Source organism: Heterocephalus glaber, unplaced genomic scaffold (genome assembly GCF_053883595.1).
Source record: "Heterocephalus glaber isolate CG9 unplaced genomic scaffold, H.glaber_assembly_v1.0 deba00000768, whole genome shotgun sequence".
Classification (NCBI taxonomy): domain Eukaryota; kingdom Metazoa; phylum Chordata; class Mammalia; order Rodentia; family Bathyergidae; genus Heterocephalus; species Heterocephalus glaber.
The window spans coordinates 9,262,437-9,288,058 of record NW_028258162.1 but is presented as its reverse complement, the minus strand read 5'-3'; the positions used below and the strand labels follow the sequence as shown (position 1 = coordinate 9,288,058).

At 43.4% G+C, this 25,622-nt stretch overlaps 1 protein-coding gene and 1 long non-coding RNA gene across 2 annotated transcripts; both read right to left on the bottom strand.

Annotated features, from left to right (window-relative positions):
- Window positions 1–2,947: 2,947 nt before the first annotated feature.
- Otud1 (OTU deubiquitinase 1) lies at window positions 2,948–5,740 on the bottom strand. The gene has a single exon (XM_004859915.2). The coding sequence runs from the start codon at window positions 5,447–5,449 to the stop codon at window positions 4,163–4,165; it is 1,287 nt and encodes a 428-aa protein (XP_004859972.2). The 5' UTR covers window positions 5,450–5,740; the 3' UTR covers window positions 2,948–4,162.
- Window positions 5,741–10,061: 4,321 nt separating this feature from the next.
- LOC147829084 (uncharacterized) lies at window positions 10,062–25,294 on the bottom strand. The gene is made up of 2 exons (XR_015449677.1): window positions 23,844–25,294; window positions 10,062–10,505 (listed from the first exon to the last, which is right to left on the bottom strand). It is a non-coding gene; the product is annotated as an uncharacterized LOC147829084 (long non-coding RNA).
- Window positions 25,295–25,622: the final 328 nt, after the last annotated feature.

Below are 25,622 nucleotides of genomic sequence, written 5' to 3'. Positions count from 1 at the left end.
ACTATTATGTATGGCAAACATTCACTATTAAAAAATAAAAATATAATGAAATTTTTAAAAATACAAACACCAGTAACATATGACTTTGGGTGTTAAGTTGTCAATACACCAGTTTTAGGGAGCCATGCCCAACCACAGCAGCTACATACCAGATTATCAGATGTCTACAGGTTTAAAAGCTCTTTTTCAACCAGGCATGGCCATGCACGTCTGTAATCCCAGAACTCTGGAGGAGGGGGAACCAGAAGTGGGACCCAACCTGGCCAAAGGAGTGAATGTATGCCACCCTGCCACAAAATTTTTAAACATGTTACATGGCTAAGGATGTAGCTCTGTGCCAAGACCCTGGATTCAATCTCCACTACAGCAATAATAAAATACATTTTAAAATAAAAGCTATTTCTCTTCTCTAATGTTTTTCCTCCGTATAAGTGCACTGAATATCATGTAAAATTTTAAGAGTTCAGCTATTAGGAAAAGAGAAAAGACACATAAAAAATGTAACTAAAGCAATGAGAATAACTCGAGATCGTTTTTATTTTTCTGTACAAAAAGTAAGCAGCAAATGTTCCACCATAATACTGCATAGCCAAGCTGAGGCTGACCGACTCTGATGTTCAAAACACTCTAAGATATTTCCTCTCTGCCGTAAAATGTGGCTTCTGAGAAAAGCTCTGTACTTTGTGACAATACTGCCACAATTCAGTATCCCAACTACAGGTTTTAAAAACGTAATGAAAGCATCCCATGTGGCTTTCTTTGTGACACTTACCAACAGTTATTTAACAATCCAATTAAACATCGTAAAATGAATACCAGGTATGGTGGCACACACCCCTAATCCCAGGACTCAGGGAGCTGAGGCAGGACGATCTGAGTTCAATCAGTCTGGACTACACAGGAAGACTTTGTCTTAAAAAACAAAATATATAAGGAGTCTGTTATTTTGTAGAAAATGAACAAAGAGTTCAATCATTAGGTTCTTGTCAACATGTGGGAAGTTTACACCATTTTAACTTTTAAATGGTAATCAAAAATCAAATAGTCACATTAGTTATTTGCATCATGGTTTTTTTGGTTGTTTTGCTTTGCCTTGCTTGCAGTGTCAGGGATTGAACCAAGGCCATTCACACTGAGCTACATCCCTAGCCCTTTTCTATTTTTTTGTTTTTGTGACAGGGTCCCACTAAATCAGGGAGTGTCCAGGCTGGGCTGGAGCTTGCAATCCTCCTGCCTCAGCCTCCCAGAATGTTGGGATTAGAGGACTGTGTTACCAGGCTCAGCTCATAGTTCTTAATCTGTGTACCACTTTAATAAAATTCTCAAGTTAATAGTATGATTTTCTCCCTAATTTACCTGAAAACATCAGCTGGGTTTGCTTATAAACCTTACCCTTGCCTCATTATATTTCACAGGGAGTAAATTCACAGCACAAGTGTCTCTGTCATACAGCTGAGTCTCTTGGCCATTTTATAAGAGCCACTGCAGGAATCAATCTGTTTAATAAATGTTTGCTAAAAGTAAATAAGCGCTTACCACATTTTCACCTCTTCAACTGCTGAAGCCTTTAGTAATCCAGGTCAACTCCTGGTAACATGTAAAACTGTACGGTTGTAAAGAATAAGTATTAGGTATAAAGGAGTGACAAACCCTGCAGTTCCTCTTCAAAAAACAACAAAAAATAAACCATAAAGACATCAACAAACCTACAAAGCCAGACAACTAAGAAGACATGGTGTTGTGTTATATGATCTTAGAATTCATTTTATTTTACATGACACTTCTGAATCAAAATCAAGGACTTGGGAATCTAATGTGAAAATGAAACAGTATGCACAGAACCTATTTAAATCAAAAGGCTTACAGAAGTTTATATCTAACTCACTCTATTCATTCTTGTGTAAACTGTGAGCACCTTCAAATAAAGCATCTCTAAATAAAGGGGAGGAGTAGCCTGGTAATGTAAATAAAAGAATTTCTTTCTTCCCAAATTAGTGAAGGCATGGAGCAAACCTTTACTGAAAATCCAGAGATTCACAGTTGACGTTTAAGCTTTTCACAAATTGTCTTTTCTTTATAACCCAGGGCATCCTTCCAAACACATGGCTAACAGTGAACGCAAGCTCAGTAGTTTGTCCATAACCACGTCTAAGTCATCAACTAGTTTTTACTGTACATGAATGAATGTGATTTCTGAAGCCTCCCTGCTGCTGTAACCAAAGTACCTGAGGTGGTAATTTATAATAAATAATCCATGAAATCAATGAAGGGGCCAGCCGGTGTCCTAGTCCTATGTGGTAAACATCAGCTTCTTAGATGGAGCCCTGGAGGTATCTTCCTGGCAGAACCGAGAGCCAGGCTGGTCCTCTCCCACCCCTACCTAAGACAGAGCACTCTGGACTCAGTCACTGCCCCAAAGGCCTCACCTGGTAATAGATGGCAGTGGGAAGGGAGTTTCCACACTACAACTTTAGCAAGGACACTTCAAATCGTAACACACACTTTCCAACTGATCTGGTAACACATCTTAAAATGACTCATGGTCTCAAGAGGCCCAGACTAAGTAAAAAACTAAAGGACTGCTTTGATTTCTCTTTAAAACACTAAAATCCATGCTGAGAGGAACGCCAGAGTATGACACTGCACTAGACACGGGCTACATGAAATACAAAACTTGCATGTCCCTCTTCATTAGCCCATAGGTACTGCTTTAATTTTAGATGAAATTATAGTTAGAAATGAGAGCAATTTCTTGAGTCACTCCACCTTTAAGTTATATTTCATTGTGACTTATCCTTTGAAATTACAAATGACTGGCCTATCCTGTTCATGTGAGAATTTAGGAAACCTCTCATAATTCTGTGGCATCTTTACACATGAAAAAAACTTGCATAATACATTTAAGAATGGTTCCTACAGATAGAATCTAAAAACCACTTCACCCAAAGGCAGTTGTAAAAGTGTGCATTTTATTCATTCCATCAGCTGAGAACTGCTATTTTACAAATACAGTATTGTACAAAAAAAAAAAATCACAAAACGTTACAAAATAAAAAAGTACAAACTCATTACTTAATAAATATGACTAAAAGTAGTTAAAGTGGAAATGAGATAAGATTTTTAGATTAGAAATACTGTTTGACCCAGCAAACCATACAAGCTCTGTTTACAGATGTATTTACATAATAGAGGCAATCCTACTTTGCCTTACCAAAGAATTTTAAAGGAACAGAATACTAAGACAATATTCTCCTGCTATAAAAATGCCAGGGATGGTTCTAGGCATTTATGCTATCAGTTTTTAAATCTCTTAGTTGAATTCAAGAAGCTATATAAAGCAAGAGACTTCTCTCGTCAGAAGATTTTACAGCAGGTTAAAATTCTTTCATAACAAAATGACAAATGTAAATAAAAACAAGAGCACCAGACTCTAAACATCAACCACAGCACAGAACTGTCATTCTGTCATCAGCAAATATCAGACTTTCATTCAAGTAAGACCTGGTACTATCCCTTAAAGAGTCTTCCCACATTCATGCCTTTAAGTATTTCAAGACTATCCATTTTGAGAAGAGTAACAACTTCCAAAACCACAAATCTGTTTCACCAAAGTGGAATGGGCCAATCATCTGGTAACATGAGTACATCAATATCCACTTGAAAAAATTATCTAAGAATTGTGAAATTCAAATTCCAACATAAAATAACTACTCAATCACAAAACTGCTCCAAATAATGAATTTCATAGAAAGCACTTCTCTGGATTTATGCTTGAAAGCTGTGTCAAAATGGGTCACGTCGTAGACGAAGGTACACCAATTTTTAAAAATGTGCAAAAATACATTTTTATAGAAAATAGGCTACCAGGAATGAACAAATTTATTATACTGTGAGAAATCAGCTTGCAAATTTAAGTAGTGCTCATTTTATACAGCAAATTATAAATGGCAGTAGGATCACCCAAAGCTATCAGGAAACATCACTTAGGTGCCCAGCAACCTTCAGCTCTGCAAAAACATTCAAAGAAATGATTAAGGCATCACACCCACAGAGAAATCTACTAGGAAGTTTAAAAGTGCTGTTACCCTGATTAGAGTTCCTGTGGTTTTCCAAACACAAGTTACCTATGCAATCCCCCAAGGGGTTAAGGTTTTCACACAGTTCAAGAGCATGCATTTTGTTCGATGTACATTTTGGAGAGCGAAATGGCCATGGATTTGGCAAGTTCCTCATCCCGCTTTCTTTGCACCTGGGTTTGTTTGCACCAACTGTCATACTCCGGGTTGGGACAGGAGTGATCGAAAACCGCGTCGTAGTGTCCATTGCTGAGCCAGCTGAGCCAAATGCTGGGCCTCAAGGAATCCTCCGGGCCCAGGTAGTGGCTCATAGTGGACACCGTGGGGCTCTCCAACCTCCCGCCAGTCGTTAAGTGGATGTTCACATTCAGCATCTGCCCCATGGCCAGCAACTCGGGGTATCCGGCCCATGCCCCGTCCTGGGCGGCGGCCACGATGAACTCCCCCACGTCGCCCTCGATCAGGGGGTTGAAGTGGTCGAGGTGGTCGGCGATGTAGTGCACCGTCTGCTCCCGCAGCTCCCGGTGCAGGCTCTGGTCCCCGTACACGGCTTTGCTGACCGCTCGGTACAGGCAGTTGCCGTCGGGGATGATGTGGAAGCGGTACTTACTCCTCTGCCGCAGGTACCTGTCCTGCCGCTCCACCTCGGCCAGGTACAGGGCCAGCTTCTCGTCGCGCGGGTCCGACCTGGCCGGCGCCGCCTCGCTGCTCCGGGCGGCGGGCGCCTCGGGCTCCGGGTCCGGGCGCCGCGCGGCCTGAGAGCCGGCGGGGTCGCTGCGATCGCCGCCCCGGTCCCAGCCGCGGGAGGCCCGCTCGGGCCGCGGCTCCTCGGCCCAGGACGCTGGGCCGGGCTCGGGGCCGCGGGGATTAGCGGCGGCCAGGGCCTGGCGGTGCTCGCTCAGTCGGACGTTCCCGTCGGGGCCCTCGCGCGCCGCGTCGGAGCCGGGCTCGGGGCCGTCGGGCCGCAGCAGCTCCCCCAGCAGCCAGGCGGAGGAGCCCCTGCGCGGGGCGGCGGGGCCGGGGCCGGGCTCGGGCGCGCGTAGCACCAGGCGCTCGGCGCCCAGGGCCCGCACGGCGAGCGGCGGCGGAGCGGCGTAGTGCGGCTGCAGTGGCGGCTTGCGGGCGGCCGGCGGGGCTGCGGCCCCGGGCGCCACCTCGAAGCAGAAGGCGGGCATCTGGGCGGGCGCGGCGGGATCGCGCGGCTCGGCGGCGGCGGCGGGGGGGCGCTCGGCGGGCTCGGGCTCGGGCGCGGCGCCGGCAGCCCCAGGCGGCGGCAGCGAGACCTTGAAGGCGGCAGCGGGCGGCGCGGGAGCGGCCGTGGGCCCCGGGGCCCCAGCGGGGTAGTGGGCGCACACGCTGCTGTAGAGCTGCATGGCGCGGCCGCCGCTCGGCCCTTATAGGCGCGGCGAGCCCGCGGACACACCCTCCGGCCGGCCGGCGAGGGCGCGGAGCCGGCGCCCGGACAGCGCTGACCCGGCCGCGGGCGCGTCAGGAGCCGAGAATAGCGCCGGCGCCGCGCCCAATTCCTGCTGCGCCACAGGGCGCGCCGGGGGCGGGGCACGCGCTCGGCCCAGGCCCGGGGCGCCCGCCCGCCGCTCCGCTCCGGCCCGTGGCGCCCGGCACCGTCCGAGAGGCCGCCCCCGCCACTGAGCGCGTCCCGCCAGCGAGCAGACGTGCGGGGGGGGGGGGGGGGGGGGCGGGACCGCGCTTGTTTACCTCAGGCCGCGCGGCGCGTCACGTGACCCCCGCCGGAATGTGCGGCTCGTGGAAGCGCCCCATTCAAGTGCGAGGCTCGCCCCGCCCCCCGGGCCCCGCCCCGCCGGCGGACGTCAAGGGCGTGGCCCGCGGCGGCCGGGCGGAAGGGGTGCGCGCTGAGGTTTAGGAGCATGCGCAGTCTCGGATTCCGGGCTGCTGCCCACATGACTTCTGCGGAGCACTGTCCCTACCTGAGCCGGGTTCCCGGGCGGAGCTGCTCTTGGCTGTGCTTGGCGTGCTGGCGGGGTGGGCGCAGCTGGGCGAGCATTAATACTTGGAAAACGTGCATTTCTAAGAAAGCTTCCGGGCTAGGGCTGGAGGACGGGGCGCGGTTTAAACTGTTCCTGCTTGCATTGGCCACCGCCCTTTCCAGCTCCTTGTGTGAGACCAAAGCGACTCCATTTTGCTAAAATCCACTATTCCCCTAGTCTCTATTGTCCTCACAAATTAATGGTTAAAATGTGCTTGCTCTGGGACAAAAGACACACTCTGTAACGAAGCAAAGTTCCTAAGTGGATTACTCAACCATCTGTTTGCCCAGGAAATGAGCGTTCCGGGTCCACTATCTATAGAACAATCTGTCAATGTGCTGACCATCAGTAAGTGACAGTCGACCACTAACCTTTGTCCCTCTTTTACCCTGTAAAACCTACGTGTAACCGCCCCTCAAACCCCCGATGGGCCTAGCCAATCAAGAATATACACTTCATGCTTGCTAAATGCCAACCAATCATGTAACTGCTAAGTGAAAAATCTCCAAACCTTGCTGTAACCACAATAAAAACCCCGCTAATTTGAAATTCGGGGCTCTCAATTCTGATCCGCTGCGTCGGTGACGGTTGGGAGCCCCTGCTCGAGCTTGAATAAACGGCCCTCGTGTGCTTACATAGGAATCGGCTTCCTGGTGGTTTTGGGGACTTCGCGATCTGGGCATAACACTTGGTTCCGAAGTTTAGGGCCTCTCCTATCCAGAATCTGCCCTGCCAAGTGGAAACCAGCTTTCCTGCACCCCCAATTCATGTCAACTCGGAAATGCTTGGGCGGAAGGAAGGCGGCCTCTCAGTCTACCTCGGCCACCTCGGGTGTTTGGAATATTGGTGCGGGTGCTAAGCGTCGGGCACAGGCGATAAAGAGGGCACAGCCTCCGTGCTGGGCCGGGGTGAAAACAGAAAACACTTAGGGTGACTCCCTTCGTAAAAGGTAGCCAGACTATTCACTTGATAGTCAGGAGATTTTGCTGTATTCTGAGCTTTGATCGAATACTAAACTTACTGGCACTAAACATTCAAATTGGAGTTAGAGGCCGATGCACCGTTTTAAAGATGGGGTTAGGGTGTGCCCTACCCAGGATATGAGATCCGTGAGTGGGAACACTGCCTTGTTCTCCCTTGAGTTTCTATCCCCAGCCACAGTGGCTAGCACATAACAGCTCATCAGTATTTGCTGAATGAAAGAATGGATGGATGGATGGGTGACGGAGGAATAAAAAACGAGTTTTGGCGGAGTCTCAGCCTGAAGAAGCCAGGATTCCTAACCAGGTCTTCTAACGCTAACCTGCGCTTTCAAGTTGCCCTTGACTCACTCAGGTGACTCCAACCTGCTAGGCAAATTACTTCCAGAGAAGTTAAACGACCAACCATCTTTTCAAATTCTAGCGACTACTTATTGGGAGCTGGTAGCCCCCATGGCTAACTAGAAAAGGGAAATTAGATTTTGCCCCTGAGTTGTTGGTTGTCTGTGTTTTGCGTATTAAGCACTTGTCAGTGAGCTGTCCTTAACCTTTCAGAAGCTAGGATTCTGAAACAAGAAAATACTGTTAAAAACAAGGTAATCGGGGCTGGGGATTTAGCTCAATGGCACGGCACCATCCTGAGTTCGATCCCCAGTACCAAAAAACCCCCAAAACCCAAAACAAAAAGCAAAGTAATCATCTAGGGGTGGTGGTGCAAACCTATAGTTCTAGCATTTGGGAGGCTGAAGTAGGAGAACTGCCTCAAGTTCAAGGCCAGTCTGGGGCCCTTAGTGAGTTCAAGGCCAGCCCGAACTACATAGAGAGACCCTGTCTATATCAAGACCCTTTCTCAAAAGTAAAATAAATAATCCTAAGTAATGTTCACTGAACACCCAGTGTGTGCCTAGTTGTCAGGTTTCCGTGTACCCGAGACAGTTTAAAGGAGGAAGGATTTATTCTGGGTGTGGTTGGCTGGCTCCAAGGCAGAAGCACAGCAAAGGGGCATGGTAGAGGAAAGCTGCCCACCTCATGGCAACTGGAAGCAGAGAGGGCAAGGGAGAAAGAGGAAAGGGCGGAGGTGAAGAGCACACTCTTCTGGTCACATGCCCTGTGACCTGCACCCCTCAGCCAGGCCTGGCCTCCCAACAGCCCCTTCAGTTGGCTCTGCATCTTTAGTTGCTTTGTCCCGGCTGCCTTCCTGTCCTGAATCGATTCAGAACATTGACCTTTCTCGTCATTTTGACTACAGAGAAGAATCAGAGGTCAGGCACTGCCAGATCCTGTGCATCAGGTGGGTGAGGACACACTGCAGTGTTGTTAGGAGACTGCCTTTCTGTTGGTTGGCACTGGGCAGCAGCATTCACTATATTTTTGATCACATTTGATAGAGACATGCAGAAAAGAGGACTTCCAAAACCGCTTCCTAAAATGGCGACAATGATGGAATAAGTGTGTTCAGAGTGATAGGGAAGTGCAGTATTGTTTTGTTTTGAGACAAGGTCTCCCTGTGTAGCCCAGGCTGGCCTTGAACTCATGGTTGATCCTCCTGCCTCAGCCTCCTGGGTGCTGGGAATACAGGTGTGCACTGCCACACCTAGCAGGGAAGTGTTTTGAGGGGGGTTAATATCAATGTGTCTTTTATTGTAATAATTTTTAAACTTTAAATATTTACTGTATACTTTGATCACACCATGTACACCTGTCTACCATCAGTTTTCATGTGCCACAAGTAGATGCTGCTATATAGTCATGATCCCGTTAACATCATGTTATGAATGAGTAGATTTAGTCTTTTTTTTTTTTTTGTGCCTGGGATCGAACTCAGGACCTTGTGCTTGCCAGGCAGGTGCGGTGCCACTGAGCTACCTGCCCAGCCATCAGTTTTCAGTGTCCGACCTTCCCTCCCACCAAATCCAAACTTTTATTTACTTTTTTTCATAGAAAGTTAGCAAATTTTTATTGAAGCATAATGTGTATAAAGAAACACACAAAACACAGCCCTTAAAAAAATCTCAAATGTCCATCCAATCTTCAATTATGTCTTTATAAGCCTACTATGAAAAACAATCCTGAAAAATAACGTGTTGCAGTTTCAAAACTGGCTACAAAGCATGGTCATCAATTCTTTATGCTACTAACTTGAAGATAAACTTATAGATGAATGGAACATCTATTCCATTGGAATAGATTTTGTAGTCCAAAAATTAATTTACATACATTTATGGCCAATTGTCTTTTGGCAGTATTCAAAGAAAACTCAATGGAGGATAGTTTTATCAACAAACTGCTAGGAATACTTAATATCTACATGGAACAAAAGAAATTGGACTCTGTATTATTATGCACAAAAAATAACCTAAATGCAAGAGCTAAAACTATAAAATTCTTGGAAAAAGTCTTCATGATCATGACTAAGATGAGAGTGTCCTAGACAAACACCAAAAGCATATACTACAAAAGAAAAAAGTAAACTTCATCAAAATTAAAAACTTCTGTGCTTCAAAAAAAACCCTAACTTTTGTAATTCAAAGGACACCACAGAGAGGCAATCTGAATAGGAGAATATATTTACAAATCATATATATATATATATATGATAAGGGATTTATGTCCAGAACATACTGTATAAAAAAGTTTTATAACTCAACGTAGAAAACCCAATTTTTAAAATGGAAAAATAATTTGAAAAGCTATTTTTCAAAACAGGTATACATACAGCCAGTCAACGTATGTGAAGCTGCTCAGTCTCTTTAGTGATTAGAGAAAGGCAAATCAAAGTTACAGTATTATATACTTCACACCCATTAGGGTAGCTATAATGAAAAATAAATAGCAGCAAATATTGGCCCCAAAAGTGGAGAAATTAGAATCCTACATGCACATTGCTTGGGGGACTTGTAAAATAGTTCATACACTTTGAAAAATAGCTTGGCAGGTCCTGAAACGGTCGCTCTATTAGTACATTTTTCCATTACTAAAACAAAACACCGAAGGCTGGATACTTTCTGAAGAAAATAAGTTTATTAACACTGTTCTTGTTCCAGCACAGCCCCAGTATCTTCACTGCTCTGACGGAGGCTTCATGCACGATAGGCGAAGTCTGTAAACACAGTCACCATCCCAGTGTCAGGATGCACATGGGAGGAAGTCAGATGGCCAGACAGCAAGCCGGCAGCAGGCAGGGAGCAGCAGCGATGACCTTCTTCCAGGTCAGATCTCTTAAAGATCCCACACTCTCAACATCGTCAGCCTGAGGTCCCAGCTCCCAGCACGTGAAGCCTTCGGGGACACTCTCAAAACACAGCAGTTACAGCACTGGCCGTGGTGGCACGCACCTGTAATCCTGGCACTCCAGAGGCTGAGGCAGGAGGATCACCGCAAGTTCGAGGCCAGCCTGGGCTACATAGTGAGTTCAGGACCAGCCTGAACTACAGAGTGAGACCCTGTCTCAAAAAAAAAAAAAAAAAAAAAAAAGCAACAGTTACACATAGAATTACTATCAATCAATCCAACAATTCCACTCCTAGGTATATAACCAGCAGAAATAAAAACATGTCCACCCAAAAACTTGCATATCAGTGTTCATAGTAACATTGTTCATAATATCCACAAAGTGGAAATAGCTCAAATATCCATCAACTAATGAACAGATAAGCCCAGTGTGGTAGGTGTACTCATAAAATGGAACATTATTCAGTCACAAGCAGAATGGAGTACGTACTCATACATGCTACAATATGAATGCATCTTGAAAACAGGCCAAATTGGAGGGAACCAGATGCAAAAAGCTCTGTACTGTATGACAGCATTTATATGAAATATAGAATAGACAAATCTATAGAGTTCCAAAAATAGCGATTGGCAGGACAAAAGTCAGGAAATAATGCAGTGACTGCCAATGGCTAGAGACAGGTTTTGGGGCTGACAAAAATATTTCAAATTAAATTATACTAATGGTTGCACAACTCTTTGGATATATTAAAAAACCACTAACTTATACGTTTTAACAGGGCCAATTTTGAGGTATGTGAATTCTTCTAAATAAAAGTTGTTTAAAACCTCTTATAAGACAGGTTTTGTGCTGAGTGCTTGAGCTACAGAGATAACCATATATTTTATCCATAAATATCTCAGCAGCAGTAACACTTAGAGACATTACTGCATAAATCATGGATGTTTTCATTTCTTAATGATTTTTCTGATGAATTCATATACTCCACACAGCAGCTTACATGTAATTAATAAATGTTAATGCATGTTAAATACATGTTAATAATGTTAAATACATGTTAATATAAAGAAGCTGAAGGTTTTTTGGTTTGTTTCTTGTTGTTGTTTTTGTCTGTTTGTTTGTTTTTTGACACAGGGTCTCACTTTGTAGTTCAGGTAACCTCTTGGCTGGCCTCAAACTCATCCCAATCCTCCTGTCTCAGCCTCTCAAGTGCTGGGATTACAGGCATGCACCACTGTGCCCAGCTCATTTTTTACTATTATCATCACAAAAGTCTATCTAACAAAAAGTTTAGTATGAAAATGTATGTTACTTGGTTTTTATATCGTTGTAACACAGACCCTTGCAGTGAAGATGTGGATTTCTCTGCTAAACAGCTAATTCTTAGTCATTCCAAGATGCCTAACATGCTAATATTATGTGCTTCTATACCGCAACCCAATGTCGTTCTCTTGGCATCTCCACAAATTCATCTATCACAAGATTCAGAGAGGGATCAGATCCCCTCGATGTTCCTCCAACATGGCTGCTACTGTGTAATTTCAGTGGTAACTTCTTGTCTACAAATCTTTTTAACTCATGAGAGTCAGCTTTGTTCATTGCATCTACTTAGTGGCTCCGAGTTGCTTTGGAATAGAATTTGTAGCCTTCCTCGGACTCCTGCAGGAAGCTGGGCTGGGAAAAAAAGATTCTGAAAAGTGCCCAAAACACAGCAGGAGGCTTTCGATAAATACTTCCTGAGTGTTGTCAAAATGAAAATGGAACATAAACAATAAAAAGGCAAGCATCTTGGGAAATGTGTGGGGTTTATAGATACACATTCTTAGTATGCTGTTGGATTGACAAGTTAAGGTGAACAAATAAATAAAAAGAACATCGTCTCTTTCACACACTTCAATTTTTTTCTCCACTCATCTACTATGGCTAACATAGCACTGGCTAGAAGTGAAATTGCCAGGCAGAAGTGAAAGCTATTCTTAATTATTTAAGCCTCACTATTCTTCTGAAACTGTATTTATTCATTACTTGCATAACTTCAACATTATGCTAAAGAAGAGATTCACTGAAAATCAGATTATTTAAAGATCTTGTAATTCCAGGAAATTCAAATCAGTTAATGTAACTAGATCACATAATCTCTGAGGGTTTTTTTAATTTTTGTTTTTCTTGACTTTTAAAAAGTTTTGATTAACGTAATAATTGTACATATGTATGGGGTATAGTGTGATATTTCTTTTGTTTGTTTGTTTGTTTGTTTGTTTTTTGGTACCAGGGATCAAACTTGGGACCTTGCACTTGCAAGGCAGGCGCCAGAGCCACTGAGCTAAATCCCCGGCTATAGTGTGATATTTCAATACATGTATATAATTTGTCATGATCAGGACAGGGCGACTGCCACATAAATAACTGCCTCAAATATTTATCATTTCTTTGCTTCGGGAACACTTAAAATCCTCTCTATGAGCTATTTTAAAATATATAATGAGCTGTTAACAAAGACAGTTACCTTACTGTGCTATGGGACATTAGAAGTTATTACTCCTATCTAACTGCATGGGTTTGTTTTGTTTTTTGTAAGGAAAAATCCAGAACAAAATATGGAGAAAAGGCTGAGAAGTATGTGTAATCACTGACTCAAGGTTAGGCTTAGAAAATGTGCAGATACTGCTGATAAATAGCTGGAGATGCTACCTACTGAATAACAAGGTTCAAATACCTGCTCGTACAATGGCAGTTTTCATTGTGTGAATTTAACTTTCTACTGAGAGAAGTCAGGGCTGTTATTCACAGAGAGGTTTAAATGACATAATTTGAATCAAATTTTCATTTCTCATGCACAGCTTTGAATCATTCCGGTACAAAGAGGAGGAATTCAAAACTCTCAAGTGTTCCCTGGATTCTGTTCCTTTATATTAGACAGAGTAGTTACAGACTAGAAACATTTTGTTCTGCGCCCTCTTACCAGCTTCTGGTTGACTTGAACAGTATGATCATCAGGTCTACTAACAATAACTAAGCCTGCTAGTTGCAGATATAAACATAGCCTGTGGCCCTTGCTTTTAAAGAGCTTAACATAAAGTACAGAAAACCACACACACGTTGAGTGACAATGCAGTAAATGCGATGATCTGTTGCCAAGGGTAAGTCTGACATAAATCATATTGCAATATTTTAAAACCTCACAATCTTTGCGATGTTTACCTGCTACTTACATGCCTTACATGCCTGTAGAGGAGTAGAGGAGATAAGGAGAGGGCTTATCCCTCCTAAAGACCTTCAGGGAGGAGCAGGGCAGAAGGCAAGGCTGAGAGACACCCTTCTAATGACTAAGAGGTCTATTGTAAAAATGCCTACCCATTATATAACCCTTTTGCACAGACTTGAGAAAAAGAACAAAAGAAAAAGGACTGACATTGTTACTTTGAAATTGGTTTTTAATTTTTAAAAATATGAGTGGAAAAAGTAAAGCAACACAAACATGTAAAGGTAAAAGTGAAGGGCCTGGGTCAGCCTAGTGGCAGAGGGCATGTTTAGCAGGTTTGAGGCCCAGGGTTCAATCCCCAAAACCCTCCTCTAAGAGTGAAATTCCCTTCCACCTCATTATTGTAGACAGCTAAGGTAGTTAGAAATATTGGAGGCAGTCAGGCAGGGCTGGGCCCTCAGAGAACTCAGTGCAGAAGGCAACTGTGGCTGGAGGGCCTTTCATGGAAGGCCAGGCTTTAGGACCAAGAGAACTGACTATACCCACTCACTTCCCCAGGGATGAAAAGCAGTATTGATGTTCAAAGTAGGCATCAATCTGGTGGGTGGGGACACAGACCCTAACCCACCCCTGCCACAAAAGTCCTTGTTCATTCCCTGTGCACTTGCTATGTGACTTGCTTCCCCATTCGATCCCCATTTAATCAATATTGCCTAAGCGACTACACTTGTAATCTTATTGGTTGACTATAGTTTTGTCTCACTTTATACCTGCCTCAAGGTTTTGCTCTGTAAAATTCCCTTGAAAATGGGGTCCGCAGGCCACATGCTTTCCAGGGCCCCTTCTGTCTCTCTTAGGCAGAAGTGATCTTTCTCTCAATAAATTCTTCCTAGTCTTAACCTCCATTGTTTCTAGAATTCACTCTTGGATTTTAGAGAACACAAACTCCACATGTTGGACAACTAGCAGGTTGGTAGTTATATTTCCCTTATCTTGTTTAGAGGTCCATATATCATACACCTTATATCATCATCTGCCCTACAATCCCTATCTCTGTTATCTCCCACTCCAGTGGTAACTACTGTTAACATTTGTTATATGTATTTCCAGACCTCTTAGTATGCATATACATATATAATATGCATATATAGGTCATATACATTAGTGCCTGTGAGAACTTTTCTTTTTTTAGAAATTTCCATCATGAGATTGACTGTGTTTATTTTCTTAGCAATATGCTTTTTTCTTTTTTTACTTCACTAGTATATGATGGACTTTTTTTGTTTCTTGTTTTGTTAACTGGGCATAAAACCCACCCAGGGCCTTCACACTGATTTCCATCCCCAGCCCTTTTTATTGTGAAATAAGGTCTTGGTAAATTGCCCAGGCTGGCTTCGAACTCATAATCCTCCTGTTTCAACCACCAAGTCGCTAAGATTACAGGCATGGGTGCCCTACATCTCCTTCCCCACTGGCCACCTCACTTCTCATCATCTGGCCATCCATCTGTCTCCTTCCAGTCTCCCCTACCAGAACCAGTAAACATAAGTAGAGTGCTCCCTGAGTTCTGTGAGCAACCCTAGCAATTCAGTGGGACCTAAAATGGGGTTGTAGGAACCCAGATTGTAGCAGTCAGCCAGACACACAGGGCACCACCTGCCTGTGATTAGAATCTGAAATGGGGTGGGCCTTCTGGGGTTGAGCCCTCCCCTGCAGGACCACACTCTCTGCAGGTAGATAATATCAGAACTGAATGGAATTGCACAACCCCCAGTTGGTGTCCGCTAAAGAATTCATTGGTGTGGAAAGTCCCACCGTCCCAGATGTGTTCTGTGTTGAGTAGAGAAAAGGCAACTTGATTTTCCCTTTCATAGGAACATGGTTCTGTTTAAGAATCTGTGTGTGTGTGTGTGTGTATGTGTGTGTAACTAGGGATTGAACTCAGGGCCTTCATGCTGAGCTATATCTTCAGCCCTTCTTATTTTCTTATTTTGAGACAGTATCTTGCTAAGCTGGTAAATTGCCTGGATGGGGCTCAAACTCTTGATCCTGCTGCCTCAGCCCCTAGGGTACTGGGATTCTAAGCATGTGCCAACATGCCCAGCTTTAATATTTATTCTTTACTGTGTCTCAGAGTTTGCTCCATTTTAGTTACCTTATTGAGATGGCCAACTTACTGTATTTCAAATCCTGCTACAGAGTGGTATGAACTACTTCACAGCTCGCATCTTTTGGGAGGCCCTCTTTAAGGTTTGAATTTCCTCATGTGCAAGTTTTCCCACTTTTGTTTACTGCAACTCACAATCACAAATAGATTTTTCAGGAGACAGGGATGTAGCTCAGTGGCACTGTGCCTGCCTGGCAAGCTCAAGGTCCTGAGTTCAATTCCTGGTACCAACAAAAAAAAAAAAAAAGAAATAGGTTTTCCATTGAGGCTAGGTATACTCCTATGGATGTATATTTTATTGAGAGAAATTCCATAAAATAACACTTAGCTTTATTACATATGATACACTCTATTTTATCCTCTATTCCTTCTTTAAAATATTCATTTATAACCTCAAATTCATTTCATGGTGGGGCATGGTGATACACATCTCTAATCTCAGTGTTGCAGAATCCAAAAGACAGGAGAGACAACTGGGAAACAGGAGGATTTTATTCTAGGATTTCAGGTGAACCTGGTTCAGTTGGACTCCTGTCCAAAAAGACTGAGCCCCGAACAAAGGAAGGGCCCCAGTTTTGCTTTGTTTTGTTTTGGGTATGGGGGATTGAACTCAGCACCTTGTGGTTTTGAGGCAGGTGACAGAACCACTGAGCTAAATCTGTGGCCCGCCAGTTTTTATACATTCTGTCAAAGGGGTTGGCATGAAATGAGACAAAGGCAGTTAATTACTCAGTGACAGTTTACAGCTTAGCCTTGAAAGAAAACAGATGTCAGGAATTCCAGGATGTCACAGACTCCATGTACAGGAATATAATTGTCTACCTTATCAGTCCCAGAGCAGGGGTCTGCCTCAATGGCAAGCAGATCCCTGAGAAACAAGAACATTGCAGGACTCTGTTTGGAAGAGCTTGCCATTTACTTTATCTGTAGCAGAGCAGGGGTCAGTAGTTATGGGGAAGAGGAAGCACAGAGGTAAACTGCATGAAGCTGGGCGACACTGCTTAAGGCTAGGGAGAAACTGATTTCCTCCAAGTTCTGTTTTACCAGCACTCTGAGAGACTGAAGCAGGAGGATCCCAAGTTTGATCCCAACCTGGGCAGTCTAGTGACTTGGCAAGACCCTGTCTCAAAATGAAATTTTTAAAAAAGGCTGGGGATGTAGCTCAGGGCAAAGACCCTGGGCTCAATCTTCAGTACCACCAAAAAAAAATTGTTTTTCATGACCTGCTACTGGTTATTATTTGGAATTTGAAAACCACTACACTGCAGCCTATTTTGCTCTAATGACTACATTACTCATTGTATTTACAGTATTGGCCAGTGCTTTTATTTCCATTATTGAGAAACACTATAATTTTTCAATACATTTCATTAAATAATCTATAATTTACACTCTGAACCAGTACATGTTTTAGAGTGAAAGGAGTTTCCCTTGATAATTATCCCAGATGTGGGTACATGTTGAGAGTGCCCCCAAAATAGAGTACAAATATATGGTCAAGCTGTCACTAAGTGACATCAGAGAGAAAATGCCAGGTCCCTTGTTTCCCCTTATTTTCTGCTGCAGCATTCATTCCTCTGCCATACCCATACACATGTAAGGGCTCTGATATTTGCTGCATGAGTTTTATAATTTTCTAATGTCAGTTAGAATCAGGACTTCTGGAAAGACTTTTTTTAAGAATAAAAAGTGATCCCCTGCCTACCCAAAAATAGCCAAGCACAGTGGCACATGCCTATAATCCCAGCACTCAGGAGGCTGAGGCAGGAGGATTGCAGTGAATTTGAGGCCAACCTGGTCTACATATCCAGACTCTGACTAAAAAAAACAAAAAACAAATAAGGGCTGGGGATGTAGCTCAGTGGTACGGTGCCTGCCTGGCAAATGTGCAGCCTTGAGTTTGATTCCCAGTACAAAAAACAAACAAACAAAATAAATAAATAAATAGTGAACTAGCAAAAGTAGAAACCCATAAAACTTGTGCATTGTTAAATTCTTGGATATGTCTTCATGGACTTGGCAGAGGATAAACCAGTGGACTGGCACCACAGGACTCTTCCTTTGCCAGGTCTCCATTTTCTCCTAGCTAGGACCTCTGTTGAGAAGATTCCTGTGACCACCACCAGGGCTATCTTTGCCTGGAGACAAGGAAGGGAGGAAGTAACTGCTTTTGTCTGGCACATGGCATGCATCACAGAGGGATGGGTGTTTTCTCTAAACTGATCACTTAATACGATTCTCCACACTTCAAAAAAAGCCAAAATGGAGGCTCAGATTACTTCAAGGTGGAAATGTCTGATAATTGTTCCCCAATATCCACTTTTACGTTCTCCCCTTTTTTGGGGGTGGGGCAGGAATCAAACTCAGGGCCCTTGCACCTGCCAAGCAGGCCCTGCACTGCTGAGCTACAACCTCATCCCTACCTTCTCCCTTTTATTATTTCTTTTTTTCCAGTACCAGGGATTGAACTCAGGACCTTACACTTGCAGGGTATGCACAGTGCCACTAAGCTAACTCCTTGGCCCCTCCCTTTTTAAAACTAGTATTGTAGACAGCTAAGTTAGGTAACATATTATAGGCAGTCAGACAGGGCAGGGCCCTCCAGTGTCCATGCAGAAGGTACGAACACTTCAAAGCTGTGGCAGGAAGCACATTCCTGGAAGGTCAGGCTTACAGACAAGAGCTGACTACACCCACCCACTCACTTCCCCAGGGATGAAGAGCAGTACTGATGTTCTAAGTAGGCCTCAATCCCATGGGTGGGGACACAGACCCTAACCCACCCCTTCCAGGGAAGTCCTTGTTCATTATCTGTGCACTTTCTATGTGACTTGCTTCCTCATTTGATCCCTGTTTAATCAATATTAGCTAAGCAACTAAACTTGTAATCTTATTGGTTGACCAAAGTTTTGTCCCACCTTATACCCACCTTGTGATTTCTCATTGGATCAATATTATCTAAGCAACTATACTTGTAATCTTATTAGTTGGCTATAGTTTTATCTCACCTTATACCTGCCTCACCTCATGGTTTTGCTCTATAAAACTCCCTTGAGAAGTAGAGTCTACAAGCCACCCACTTCCCAGGCCCCCTTCTGTCTCTCTTAGGGAGAAACTATCTCTCAAATTTTTTCTACTCTTAACCTTCATCGTTCGTAGAATTCATTCTTGGATTTCAGAGAACACAAACTCAGCACATTGGACACCTAGAAACTTGGGAGTTATAATATTTCCCTTATATTATTTGGAGGTCCATATATCATCCCTATATCATACGCCCTATATCACTAGGAGCTCTCATAATTGTAGCTGGGTACGTGGTAAACCCACTAGAAACTACAATTCCCAGCCTTCTTTGTAGGTAGTTACGGAATTGATATAGGGGAAAGAGATGTAACTCCCAAACCTGCTAGGTATCTGAAACATGAGTTGTGGTCTCTAAAATCAAAGAATGAATTCTTGGAACAACAGAGGTTAAGAGTAGGAAAAAATTATTGACAGGAGGAAAGCTTCTGTCTAGGAGATGCAGAAGGGGCCCCAGAAAGTGGGTGGCCCACTCACCCAACTTCTCAATGGTGTTTGATGGGACAAAGCCATGAGGTGAGGTGGGTTCAAGGTGGGACAAAACTATAGTCAACTAGTAAGACTACAAGTATAGTTGGTTAGGTGATAATTGATTAAATGGGGATCCAATGGGGAAGCAAGTCACATAGCAAGCATACAAGGAATGAGCAAGGATTTTCGGTGGTAAGGGGTGGATCAGGGATCTTTCTTGGAAGATCTCAGCCCCCTACCCAGCAGGTTAATACCTATTTAGAATACCAATCATTGCTATTCATCCTACATGGGTGTAGTAGTTTTTCTCCTTTTACAATGCTGGCCTTCAGTGAATGTGTCTTAATTGTCCTCCATGTTGGCTCCTCCTCGGCTGGCCCTGTCTAACTGCCTACAAGATATCTAACTTACCTATCCACAATAGTAAGTGATCGAATAATGGTCAACAGAATGTGAGCACAAGTGATTACTGAATGATCAAAAACTGAAATCCTGCACACTAAAATCAGGAACAAGACAAGGATGTCCACTATCACCACTCCTATTCAATATAGTTTTGGAAACAGTCACAGCAATTAGACAAGAGAAAGAAAGAAAAGGAATAAAGATAGATAGTGAAGAAGTTAAACTGTCATTATTTGCCAATGACATGATACTCTATGTAAAAGACCCCAAAAACTCCACCAAAAGACTTCCAGATTTAATAATCCAATTCAATAAAATAGCTGGATACAAGGTCAACACTCAAAAATCAATAACTTTCCTCTACACAAACAACAGACTCACTGACAGAAGAACTGGAGAAACAACTCCTTTCATAATAGCACCCCAAGAAAGGAAACACCTAGGAATCAGTCTAACAAAGGAATTAGAAAACCTCTACTCTGAAAACTATAGCACTCTGAAAAAAGGGATCAAAGAGAATATCAGAAAATGGAAAGACATCCCTTGTTCCTGGGTAGGAAGAACCAATATAGTGCAAATGGCCATACTTCCAAAACTGCTATATAGATTCAATGCAACCCCAATTGAAATTTCAGCAGCATATTTCTCAGAACTAGAAAAAACCCAAAAATTCATTTGAAACCATAAGAGATCTAGAAAAGTGAAAGCAATTCTAGGTAACAAAAACAAGGTAGGGAGTATCACAATCCCTAACTTGAAACAGTACTGTAAAGCTACTGTGATAAAAACAGCATGGTACTGTCAAGGAAACAGACCCGAGGACCAGTGGAACAGATTAGATGATGCAGAAACAACTCCAGACACACTCAGCCACCTCATCTTCGACAAAGAAGCCAAACACCCTCACTGGAGGAAAGATAGGCTCTTTGATAAATGGTGCTGGAAAAATTGGATTTCAACTTCCCAAAGATTAAACCTAGACCTATATCTCTCACCATGCCCTAAACTAAAAATGAAATGGATCAAAGATCTAAATATTAAAACAGAAACACTAAACCTGCTGGAAGAGAGGTTAGGTAGAACTCTTGAAGACATTGGTGTAGGAAAAGATTTCATGAACAAAACCTCATCTGCCTGTGAACTAGCACAAAGAATCAACAGGTGGGATCTCTTCTTATTAAAAAGCTTCTGCACAGCAAGAGAAACCACCAGCAGTGTGAAGAGACAACCCACAACGTGGGGAAAAAAATTTACCAGCTGTTCTTCAGACAAAGGTCTACTATCTAGAATCTATAAAGAACTTTAAAAAATCAAATTTAAAGGCCAATCCAAAATGGGCATCTGAAATGAACAGACATTTCTCAGACAAGGAAGTAGAAATAGCAAATAAACATATGAAGAAATGTTCAACATCACTGGTCATTCAAGAGATGCAAATGAAAACAACACTGAGATTCCATCTCACCCCAGAAAGAATGGCTGCCATCAAGAAATCAACCAATAACAAATGCTGGTGGGGCTGTGGGGAGAAAGGAACCCTTTTCCACTGCTGGTGGGAGTGCAGACTGGTGCAACCACTGTGGAAATCAGTATGGAGATACCTCAAAGAACTAGGATTGGAGGTGCCATTTGACCCAGCTATTCCCCTGCTGGGTATCTTCCCTAAAGAATTAAAAGAATCATACCACAGTGATATATGTGCACCCATGTTTATAGCGGCACAGTTCGTACTAGCTTAATGTTGGAAACAGTGCAAATGACCATCAACAGATGAGTAAATAAAGATTTTTTTTACAAAATGGAGTACTACTCAGCCATAAAGAATGAGAGACTAGAGACATTTATAGCTAAATGGATGCACCTTGAGGCCATACTCTTAAGTGAAATAAATAGGACACATGTAAATACCGAATAGTTTCTCTGGTGTGAGAAACTGAAAGTGTAAATGAGGACCAAAATGAATAATAAATAATGTGAAATAGGAAGAAAATCTTCAAAGGGGAAGGGAAACTAGGAAGAGGGGTGGGGGAAAGGAAGGAAGGGGTAAAAAATGAAAAAAGGAAGAAAAAACTGAAACAAAGCTTTTGTAAATAGGGAGGGGTGGAGAGGTGGAAGGGAGGGCAGGGGAAGGGGAAAAAATAAGAGCCAAGATACGTCATGTACAGGTACAAATTCCCTATGCTGAATGTGATCATAAAGTACACCTAAAATGCACCAATGAACTTCATGAATAAAAAAAATACAACCATAAACTAATGGACACATTGTCAGTGACCTGACAGCATACCTACCACTGCTTCACTTTCTACCCTAGCTTTCTCTTCTTTTCACTACGCATAGCTTCTGCTTCTACTCATTACCTTTTGCCTTACATTGTGACAAGGAAGTTGTCCTTGCCAAAAGAGGATGTTGTTTTCTCTCTCCACCCACTTACATATTTTAAGAGCTCAATAAATATCTGAAAATGGGAGCTCAATAAATATCCTGAAAATTGTATGTCCTTATTTTAAAAAGAATCAAAATGATGGCTCCTCTACCATTGAGTGCAATCTATTGCTATTATGCTAAATGTTAAACTTTTTAGAAGCGAAGCTCTGCTTAGGTACTGTTTTGGGGTTCTGACTCATTTTCCATGAAACACAAAGTCTATTTGAGACGTGTTAAATTTCTGATTGTTTTCAAATGCAGTGTTCTCCAAGCATATTTTTCCTGTAACCTTAAACACTTGCCTACTGCCTTGCCATCTTTATATAGCTCTTCCTGTTCGTACAAAAACAGAATCCCGCACAGCTGATACTCACCAGGACTTAAAGGCAGAGTCATCCCGGCCGCGAATAAGATACAGCAATTCTCCCATGTTCCTCAGCAAACAGCCAACCTCCCCTGTCCTCCAAGGCCTCTCGGCCGCCCTGGCCTCTGTGCCCCTTCCTGTAGCCCCTGTGGCTGTCTCCCCTGAAGAAACCACCTGGAAGTCTCCAGCTTGGGGACCTGGGCCTCTCCTGATTACCTGGTGCTCTTCTAAGTATTTTAGGACTCATTTCTGGGAGTATATCCAGCCTACGGTTTAGGAGGTAACTATGGAGAAATAAACATAAACATAATCCATATCTACTCTCTGTGTTTTAACCACTTTTCCCAAATAATTTTGTGTTCTCAGAATGAGAAGCATCTTCTTTGTTTCTATGGTCAGATCATGACCTCTATAGTTGGGGTCCATACTTCTTTTAAAGCCAAACTCCAGCTGGCAATGATGGAACAAAGCCCTGCTAAAAGTAAACTAAAGTGCTTTACGTTTCCACCTGCCGACAACTGTAATTTAACTTATGTGGCTTTTACTATGAGATACAGGGACATTATTTCAACAATATATCAGAAAAAATATTAGAAAGCATGTGATGTAAAGCACTTTGCATGCTACCTGACATATTATGAGCATGGTAAACGTTAGCAATCATTATTGCTGTTATTATTAATATTGTTACATCTATAGAGTGGAAATTATTCTGTTCTCCTAACGAAGATTCTGTGTGGCTCTCCATTGCTTTTCTTTTAAAAAAAAAACCATATATATGTGTGTGTATATATATATATACACACACACATATATATGTGCCTATTAATTTTACAAATATTAGGTTTTAGAGCATATATGTAATACACTTCAATTATGTCCATCCCTCTTGCCCTCTTATGCTCCTCCCCTCTCCTATTTCCTTTCTTGTTTAATAATAATAATAATAATAATAATAATAATAATCTTCCTTCCATCTACTTTCCTGTCTTTTTTAAAAATTTTCCACATATTAGGGATAACATGCAAAAAAAAAATTTTTTTTGAGGCAGGGTCTCTCTGTGTAGTTCAGGCTGGCCTCAAACTTGTGGTCCTCCTGCCTCAGCCTCCCTAGTGCTGGGATCCCAGGAGTGTGCCACCACGCCCAGCAAACATGCAGTATTTGTCTCTATGAGTCTGGCTCATTTTGATTAACATGATGATCTCCAGTTTTACTCGTTTTCCTGCAAATGACTTAAACTTTTGTTCTTTATGGTTGGGATATACACATCCAGATACCTGGATGGGTGGATGGACAGATAATTGCGTTCTTCCGCTGATGGGTGGCCAGGCTGGCTCCCCCTCGGTTCCTAGTCACTTTCCAACTCCTTGGGAGGACAGAATGCCCTGCACCTGCACCTTAAGAGAAGCGATGTTTATTTCGGCTCACGTTTTCAGGCCATAGTCCCGGGCTTCCAGGGAGGCAGGACACAGCGGCAGGGCGAGGTGGAGGGCAGCTGCTCACAGCAGGCTTCCCGGGCAGCGGAGAGCGAAGGGCGGACCAGGGCCCTCTTCCCCGACAGCGCCTGAACTGAGTGGCGGACCCGCCCAGGCGGGAGCACAGGCGGCTTCGGGACGTGCCAGCCCGGAGCCCAACAGTGTGGCCAGGTCGCGTCCAGACTCGCAGCACTCCCTTGCGCCTCGCCTCCTCTCCCCCTCCAGGCTTGGGGAACTGCTGCACCTCTCTCAGGCCTCTGGACTGTTGCACACACTGCCGCTCTGCAGGAACTCTCCATTCTGGTGATTCTTGCCCATCCGGGTCACTCTGGTCCATCCGGGTCACTCTGGTTCATCCGGGTCACTCTGCTGCATCCGGTCACTCTGGTCCATTCGTGATTTCTCAATTTATGAGGCTTTTTCCCTGTCTTTTTGCACGTCTGGGGAAACCACCTCCTGCCCGTAGCACCCTGCAGTTCCTTCCCAAAATCCTAGACTACACGCTTTGCTTTGCCAACAGGGCATGATCAGCCTCTTTTGCCAGTTGAATTGATAGACCAATACTACACGAGAAAACAGGCCGTTGCCTTGCCTCCATGTTTTTTTTCCCACAGAATGTTTTGTTCCAGAAGTATAAAAGTTTGTGCTGCAGGGCAGTCTCCTCCCAATGCATCAAAATGTTTTGTAACTGAACTTCCAGACCTTGCAGGAATGTTCTGTTAGCTCCACTCCTCTCAGGAATGTTCTGTAACTCCGCCCCTCTTAGAAATGTTCTGTAACTCCGCCCCTCATGCTTCAGTGAGCATGCGTCCCTGCCCACTAGACTCCTATATAAGGAGGCTCTTGTTTCTAGTTAATCGCTCGTACTTTGGAGTACAAACTCCCTGGAGCCTGCTGCTGTAGTAAAGGTTTTTCTCCACCTCTTTGAGTGCCAATTGGATTCTTGAGTCTTCAAATTGCAGTAGCTGAGACACTGAGCTGTAACACTTGACTATAGCACGGCGCTGTTCCTGTTTGCCACAACAGAATCTCCATTAGGTTTTCCATTAGTATTGTGGTTGTCAAAGGAATCAATGTTTTTCATTAATTTTTTGTTCATTGGTACATGTTTGGAGTACAAAATGGTTACATTCCTTAGGTGGAGTTGATGCACGTGCAAAACACATCTCAGAGGCTGGGCTTGGTGGCACACGCCTGTGATCCCAGCACTGGGAAGGCTGAGGCAGGAGGATCACCATGAGGCCACCCCGGGCTACATAATGAGTTCAAGGCCAGGCTGAACTGCACAGCAAGATCTTGTCTCAAAAAACCAAAAGAACAACAACAACATAAACTTCTCAGTTCCTTTATCATCCCTTTTCCCTCCTTTCTTCCCCCTCCCTACCTCTCTAAGTTTAAAGAGCAACTTGCGCTTTTTCATAAGAACAAAGCGATTTTTCAATTTGAGGAAATGCACACATATATAATAATACTGAAACCCAAACAGAAATCTGTATTTATATCTAACTACTGTGTGTAAATATATGAATGCCCCTTACTGAAGGGGATGGAAGCTTATGTTTTCGTTTTGTGGTCTGCAAGATAGGAAAAGGAATGTTTATTCAATTATATTGAACTCTGAGGCCTGTGGGACAAAAAAGCGATTTTAAATATTATGTATTATTAAAATTAATTTATAGTAGTAGTTTAATGGGCAGCTAATTATGTAAATTTCTTATCCTTTCTCCAGTAT

Coding starts and splice junctions, on each gene's coding strand:
- Otud1 (XM_004859915.2), bottom strand. CDS start 5,449: ATGCAGCTCTACAGCAGCGTGTGCGCCCACTACCCCGCTGGGGCCCCG.